Source organism: Morus notabilis, unplaced genomic scaffold, assembly GCF_000414095.1.
Source record: "Morus notabilis unplaced genomic scaffold, ASM41409v2 Scaffold623, whole genome shotgun sequence".
NCBI lineage: Eukaryota > Viridiplantae > Streptophyta > Magnoliopsida > Rosales > Moraceae > Morus > Morus notabilis.
The window spans coordinates 356,805-365,048 of NW_010366773.1; the positions used below are offsets into that span (position 1 = coordinate 356,805).

At 35.8% G+C, this 8,244-nt stretch overlaps 1 protein-coding gene across 1 annotated transcript; it reads left to right on the plus strand.

The window, feature by feature from the left end:
- The first annotated feature begins 5,706 nt into the window (after window positions 1–5,706).
- Window positions 5,707–7,963, plus strand: LOC21412219 (cytochrome P450 71D11). The gene is made up of 2 exons (XM_024174130.1): window positions 5,707–6,656; window positions 7,151–7,963. The coding sequence occupies exons 1-2, from the start codon at window positions 5,748–5,750 to the stop codon at window positions 7,805–7,807; spliced, it is 1,566 nt and encodes a 521-aa protein (XP_024029898.1). The 5' UTR covers window positions 5,707–5,747; the 3' UTR covers window positions 7,808–7,963.
- The last annotated feature ends 281 nt before the right edge of the window (window positions 7,964–8,244 follow it).

Below are 8,244 nucleotides of genomic sequence, written 5' to 3' on the forward strand. Positions count from 1 at the left end.
CGGGGTTGGAGGTCGTGCCGCATGTCGTTGAACTCAGCTCGTCGAGATCTTTCTATTGACACCGGCGGTGTCAAAAATGGAGGTCGGAATCTTAACTTGAGTATTTGGCCATTGATGGTTTGTGTGAGAGAGAATGTGAGAGGAGAGAGAGAATGAGCGAGAATAAGAGAAAGAAAGTGTAAGAACCCTAAAAATTTCACTATATAAAGTATCTGATTAAGGCAAGATTACGTGCCTGATCTTATCCTCAATTATTTCCTCTAAACAGATTAAATTTATACTGATTAGAGGTAATTAGTTTAGCTCACGTAAGTTAATCTACTACTTACAGTCCAATATTAATTTCTGAATAATTCAATATTGTTTTATATTCTTACTCGCGTAATATTTCAAATTGTTTCAAGTCTTAAAATTAATTTTAGACTGAACAAATTCTAAATTTTAATTTTCTGTATTCTATCCCGAGAATGACGTTTCTGACAGTGTCAACTCCCGAGCTCATATTGTACCCATCTACTATAGGTATTTATCTTGCGACTTTAACCTAACTGTCTAGCAATTAAGGATTTTTTTCTTCTTTTAAAATGCCAGTGCGTTTTTTTTTTATACGCCGCTAACATCGTGCCGTGCTTAGAGATTCTTGAAATTAAGATTCTCAAACTATACTTGTACTGAAAATTATTCCGCCTTAAAATACGGCGAGAATTTATCGATCGAATTTACTTGATCGAAACATGAACTTAACATGAAATTTGCTATAGAATTTAGGAATACATATATTAATTCCATAAATCCTCCATTCACAATATAACATAATATTTTCTAAGAAAATCCTTGGCTTAAAAATACATGAATTGTATTATTTAAGGTCTGGAATTTTCTCAGTCATTACAGTAATACAGACCAGAAGATAAACCATAATCACTATGGAGTTACAAAATATTTTCTTTTTGTACATTATTATCCTACATGCCGTTTTATATTTCACAAAACAAAAAATGCCTTAATCCACATTGTTTAATTGTATGATTTTTATTTATGATACACATCCAATTTCTCTCACATGGTTGGTCACACGTGCACTAAAACTAACATTCAGTCACTCATCGCCATTTGGTACATATCTTCTCTTGATCCCAACTTCTAAGTCTTACTATTTGTAAAGAAGTCTTATTAGTTTTTAATCTCGTTAATTTTACTAATTTGAATTTATAAATTAAAAGGACTATAATTATTTGTGTGTAAAATGATCAATGTCCATATCTATAGGAAAAATTATATGTCATATGATTTGCAATATATTGTTATAAAAGTCTCAGGATTTGCATTTCATTATATATGTTTGTCTGCAAGCACTAATTGAACTTTTTTGACATAATCCTGCGAAAATTTGATCGTGTCAAACAAGCACTGGTTAATGGTAGCAAAGTCGCATATTCAATAGTACTGAACATAGGGAAAGAATAAAGAATTTCAACGGCCGCCTTAAAAAAAAAAAGTAAATTAAAAATTGTGGGTAAAAGAAGTATCATCTAACTGGCATACATTACTTACAAATGCCTGTTCCGTGTCCGGATTGACAAACTTCTACCCATGACGGTGTATGTCACCATAATTGTCAATTAATAATCTTAGCTCATGAGTCTCGGGATTTTCCTAATCAAGTTGATCGTGTTACAATAATTATTAAGCCAAAGTGAAAAAAAAAACTTAACAAGTATGCAAATTAATATTACCATATTGAAATGATATTGGGAGTATGACTTTCTGCCATGGAAGCTAGACCACTTTTGACTGCCACAGTTTTGTTGATTTGTAGCAGATTTTTTATTGTTGCACTCATAATGTTATAATTAATTTTTAATTTTCTTTCTATTAATATAATTAATTCTTATTAATTAAATTCTTAAAATTAATAGATTTTAATAAAATTTCGGCATCATAATGACATATTTTTCTTATTATCTAAAAATTCAAACCTGAGAAAAACAGCTTTTAAAAGATTTTGGCACTGCAAGATGTGCCATCCAAAACAATTATCAAATTATAATCTTAAAATTTCAACAATCTCAATATCAAATTTCAACAATCTCAAAATTCATAATCTAAAATTCAGTCTATAATCCAAATTTCAAATTATATACTAATTCTAAAATCTGTAAATCAAACTTCAAGATTTATAATCCATAATTATACACAATTCAAATAACAAAAAACTCACACATTTTAAACTAAAAAATACAATAATTACATAAATACTTACAAATTTCAAACCCACTGAAACGGGGGCTGAAAACGGTAAGATAAACAGCGGCAAAGGGCGGCGGCGGTGGCGGCGGACTTTGATGGCATGGAACCTCACCTACAGCATGGAACCTGTTTTTGTTTTTTTTTTAAAAAAGATGTCATATGATTGTGAATTGTTTGATGTTGTTGAATGATTGTTGCTTGATGTGCTATTGTATCTATCAATGCATTATTTGAGATGTCATGATAATAATTTATTGATGTATTATTGCCTCTACAAGTTAAATATTAAGTTTTGACTATGAACCATGACCATAATTGCATTCTCACCTAATGAGAGGCTATGGTAAAGAAAAGATAATTTAAGTGTCGTATCATCCCTCACTAGGTAGGGAAATGATGAACGATCTATATGATGACCTTGGGTTTTATCGGTATAAAATATTTGGGTCGCTCCCCTGACACCTTATTGGCCGCGCGCATTCGGTACATACATAGGGCCCATAAAATGTAGTTAATAATCAGACTATTCATAATCGGTCATGCATAGCATTTGTCATTTAACTATTTGAGAGATTAAGTTCATACTTGCTGAGCGAAGGCTCACCCATGTTGTTCATGTTGTAGGTAATTCGGGCAAGAAGCCCGCCACTTAAACCCTCATGATGGGTTGGCAGGGTGGAGCATGAGCGATGGAGTCAACAAGGGGATTATGGATACCAACAACAATTAATTCCACATTTAAGTTCTATACTATTTTAAACTTTATACGACTGATACTGTAGTACGCTTGGCTTCCATGATTTAAATACTTACATCTATAGGACAAGTCTTCCTATGCTAAACACTTAGACATGTGGTTATAATATTTCATTTTCAATTGCACATTTTACTAGTAGGACATAATATGCTTTCGTTATTTCTTAGAGTGACAACCAATCCATGTTATTATCATCATTACGTATTTCATGATCATCTGCATTAAGGCTTGGTGTATCTTTTAAAATTGATTAAATACTTATGATCTTGAATCTTAAGTATATACCAAAACATTACGTTCTCCAGCATGAAGTGTACGATTGAGCCTTTAGATAAAATTTTTTAATATAGTTCTCGCTAAAATTGTTTTGAAACTTTACATATGTGTATCTATTATTTTTATTTAACTCTTGTGGCTCGTCAGAAATAAGTTACATTCCTCGTTGATGCCTGGAGATTCGCCGCCATGTTGTCGAAGCTAGGAAGTCGATTAGAGATCTATCTCTTTCTCTCTCATCCTCCTCCAATTTTTCTCTCTCTGCTCAGGGAGTGACAAAAGTGGCGACAAAGATCCCGGCGGCAACGACGATCATCGAAATTGCGTGGTTTGGCTATTGTCAAAAATTGGAGTCCCAACGCTGCCATCTCCGAGTTCCGTGATCCGAGATCGCGACGGACATAATGACAAGGAGTCCACCGCTACTATCTCTCTACTCACGCATTGAAGGTTAAAGCTTGTAGTGTGGCTCGTCATCGTCACGAATCGAAGGTCGAAGCTCATTGTCGCACAGTGACGATGAAGAGAATAAGACTTGGCAAAAGAAGATTTATTAGGTTCTTTATTGTTAGTGCATTATTGCTAATTTGGAAAGGAATAAAACCATACATACAATTTTCAATTCGCTGGCCAACATGACTAAAATTGGACCTGCCCTCGTTGGGAACAGTCCTAATGACGTCTGAAGTACAAAAAACAACCTTATTGGCGTCGGAACTCTGGGGCCTTACTCCATTTAAATTGAAATCTTCCGCAGCCACACCGGAATCAGCCGCAACCGCCACAAAAATATGAAAGTTGGTCCAAATGGCAGCCAAATCATCGCACATCATCGTTGTCACTTCCGGCCCCTCACCTAGGCCGAGAACAACCCCTGAGATGCCCCTATCCACACCGATAGACCAAGACCTAGCCTTGAACTCATAGAAATCGTGACGCCCAGCCCCAATTGTGCAGAAATGACCAGAGCTAGTCCAGATCTTGCTCGATTAGGCTTTAATCCTGTTGGAATTTTAAAGTCCAGCTCCCTAATCGCCAAACTTGGACTCAATCGCAGTAATATCGCTGAGTCCAGCCTGCGATGCACCGGAAGCTGCACCAACATTCCTAGATCTAGCCCCATTCTCGCTGAAGTGTCGAACCCCAACCACGATTTCATCGGCGTTCTCAATTTCTGCTACCAAATCGCCACTGTTTGTTTCATATCTGAGTGATTTCACACCAGATCGTGAAAAATCAGTCGGATCGGCGTCAACTTCACGGAATTCAAGAACTCTTCATGTTTCCTCTTGTGAAGACCAAAACTATCAAGGAAAAGCGTCTTAAGCTTAGTTCAGCACCAGTTCGGCTGTCGTCCGTCCTCCCACGGTAACCAAGCTAGTGCTTCTCCACCAAAATTTTCCACTGACGCCTCTAATTTCTCTTAATCCGCCATCCAATTCATGGCAAAACACTGCTTTGCTCGAAACAACCATCCATCAGTGTTAGTTCCATCGAATATTGGCAACTCCAACCGATGACCTCGAACCTCCAATAGCAGTTGGATGGGATAAAAACTTCTGATCCAATCCCAACTCATCCCCAACTACCTCGCTTCGTCTCGGTGTTCTTCACATATTGTTTTTTTTTAGCAATGATGCCAAGGTCGATGCTCTGATACCACTTGATAAGAACAAAGATATAGAAGAAATTGAACTGATTTTCGTATTGAAGAAGTAAAACAAAAATAATAAAATGCAAGATAGTTTCAAAGCTTTCAAGAGGCTTTGATCTCTCCCTAGAGACTAAGTCACACTTCAGTTCCCTAATTCCCTCCTCACTTACTATTCTAACACTCTTTTATACTAATTCTCACATCACAGAAATCCCACTAACTAATTACTAGCATAACTAGCATAATCCTATCAAATATACATTTTCTGTATGGTTCCAATTTCATCAGACGTCCCTGAAGGAATCATTTTCCACTTTAGATATAACTAGGCCAATAATATTGAGTAAAACAACACGTCAAACAAAGGAAAAATTAACACGGCATGGCTAATTACAAATGGGGGATTGTTTTATGTACACATAAAACTGCTGTTCATGTATGTGCACCGACACTTGGAGTGCTAATACAAAAATTAAAGAAAGATACTGAATATTTTTTTTAGTTATTTTATTGCAAGTGACCTTTTTTAAATTGTTTTTACTCTCTTCCGTCATCATCTTGTATTTAGCATCGCCTCCATTAAAAAGTGATTATCTTGTAGGTATCAAATTTGCAGAGAATCATAACATAATTAAATGCAAATGTTTATTATAAGCCAGCTAATATGTCCAAACTTGGCATTGTTTGGTAAAAGTCAATGAAGTTGAGACATCTATAGATATATAACAAAGGAATTATATTAACAGCCTGAAGAAAGAAAGAATTGCAGCCCATTTACTCTTTTAGTCCAATCATTCTCTTCAGTTCTTAATGGATCTCCAACTCCCCTCCTTTTCAATACTTCTCAGCTCATTCCTCTTTGTGTTTATGGTGTTAAACATATTGAAAAGATCATCAAAAACTATAAACTCTTCTTCAAAATACCCCCCGGGACCATGGAAGTTGCCCATCATAGGAAATTTGCACCAGCTTCTAAGCTCTTTGCCCCATCATGCACTAAGAGACTTGGCCAAGAAGTATGGACCCTTGATGTACATACGAATTGGACAGGTTCCAACATTAGTGGTTTCATCGCCGGAGTCTGCGAAAGAGGTGATGAGAAATCATGACGCCAGCTTTGCTTCTAGGCCAGTCTTTCTTTTTACAGAGATCATGTTCTATAATTCAAGAGACATTCTGTTTTCTCCATATGACGAATATTGGAGACAACTGCGAAAAATATGCACGCAGGAGCTCTTGAGTGCGGCGAGAGTTCAATCTTTTAGATCCATTAGAGCAGAAGAGATGCTTAATCTCATGGAATGGATTGCTTCAAATGTTGGCTCCTCTGTCAATCTCACTCAAAGAATCTACTCCTCAACTTATACCATCACTGCACGAGCAGCTTTTGGTAAGAAAAGCGAAGATCAAGAGGAGTTCATATCAATCATGGTGGAAGCTATAAAGTTATCATCAGGTTTCGATCTCGCAGATGTGTTTCCTTCTTTTGGTTTTCTTGATCCTCTTATCTTCGGCACAAGGGCTAAACTCGAGAAGCTGCACGAAAAGTCTGACAGGATAGTTGAGAACATCATCAAGGAACATAACAAGAGGAAGTCAGCAGAAAAAAGTGGTGAAAGTGAAACAGTCACAGAAGATCTGGTAGATGTTCTTCTAAAGTTTCATGACAACGACCTTGGGTTTTCTCTTACAACTGACAATCTTAAAGCAATAATCATGGTAAGGATTCCAATCAATACATTGTTAATTATATATATTCATATACTATTATGCAAGACATTTATATTTGCGCATATAATAAACATGGACAAGGTTTTTAGATTGACTTGCCTTCCGAAAATTTTGAAATCAAACTAAAATGTTTGATATTTTCGTAAACTCCATCTTAAACAATTTGGAGCTCTTGTCAATTCGGCTCTAGCTACAAATATTAACATAAATGTACATGTCTATAGATTCAAGTTGCTTTGCTTCCAAAACTTATAATTCAAGGTATAGATGGGCAATTGTTCTAAAAAATGGGATTGATCGGCTACGGCCAAAAATGTTTATAGTTTTCCTTTTTCTTTTTTTTTTTTTTTTTTTTTTTTTTTTTTTTTTTGGAAACTGTTTACTTTTTTTTTTTTTTTTTTTTTTGGTGAGAACTGTACGCAAATGTTAAGTACATACCCCAAAGTTTAGTTAGATAACACCACTCACTTTTTAACTTTCAGGACATCTTTACTGCTGGGACTGAGACATCTGCTACCGTTTTGGACTGGGCAATGGCAGAATTGATAAAGAATCCAAGAGTCATGAAGAAAGCACAAAATGAGGTGAGAGAAGTATTTCATAGAAAAGGGTCGGTGGATGAAACATGCATTAGTGAGATGACATATTTGAAATCTGTTGTCAAAGAGACACTAAGAATGCATCCTTCTGCTGCCCTTATTCCAAGAGAATGTAGAGAAAAGTGTGAGATTAATAGTTTTGAGATACCCGCGAAAACTAGGGTCATCATTAATGCATGGGCAATTGGAAGAGATCCTAGGTATTGGGATGAGCCCGATAGTTTCATTCCGGAACGGTTTCTTGATAGTCCTATTGACTACAAAGGAACAAACTTTGAGTACATCCCATTTGGGGCCGGGAGAAGAATATGCCCCGGTATGTCGTTCGGTGTGATAAATATCGAGCTTCCTCTTGCAATGTTGCTCTATCATTTTGATTGGAAGCTCCCCAATGGAAGGAAACATGAGGACCTAGACATGACCGAGTCTTTTGGCGGAACGATTCGTAGAAAAGACGATTTGCACTTGGTTCCAATTGCTTATGACCTGTCACCTATTGAAAAAAAAATCTGCGAAGAAAATGAAGTAGCTTGTCCCTGATAGTAATGCAGCTGTTTGTTTACATTAGTAAAATAAACCACTATGGATTAAGATATATTTATTTGTTGTGCTCTATAAAACAGCATGTAATATGTCCCCAAAGAAGAAAAAAATCTCCATTTGTTTCCTGGAAATTGACAAAAACAAAACAGTATTGAGCAATATTTCTCTTGAAAATAAACTTTTAATTTGAACAAACTTTTATGTGTAAGCTTTCCGTTCCCACATTCCTCAAAGAGGTCCGCAAAATGCAATTTCTTTTAGTTTATCCCTTCAAACATACCGTTATTCATATTATTCTCGTTTTTCTATTTCCAAATATTTTTTATTTCTACTTTTATCGTTCTTTTTTTTTTCTGTTTTGTTATTGTTTTTACGAGAATCGCAATGTATGTGTGTGTATTGAACACGAGTTCCATGCACATTTTTCTTTCTAC

Bases quoted from the DNA above. Each gene is read 5' to 3' on its own strand.
- LOC21412219 (XM_024174130.1), top strand. From the start codon at position 5,748: ATGGATCTCCAACTCCCCTCCTTTTCAATACTTCTCAGCTCATTCCTC. The intron at 6,657-7,150 runs GTAAGGATTCCA...TTTAACTTTCAG, and splicing joins ATCTTAAAGCAATAATCATG to GACATCTTTACTGCTGGGAC.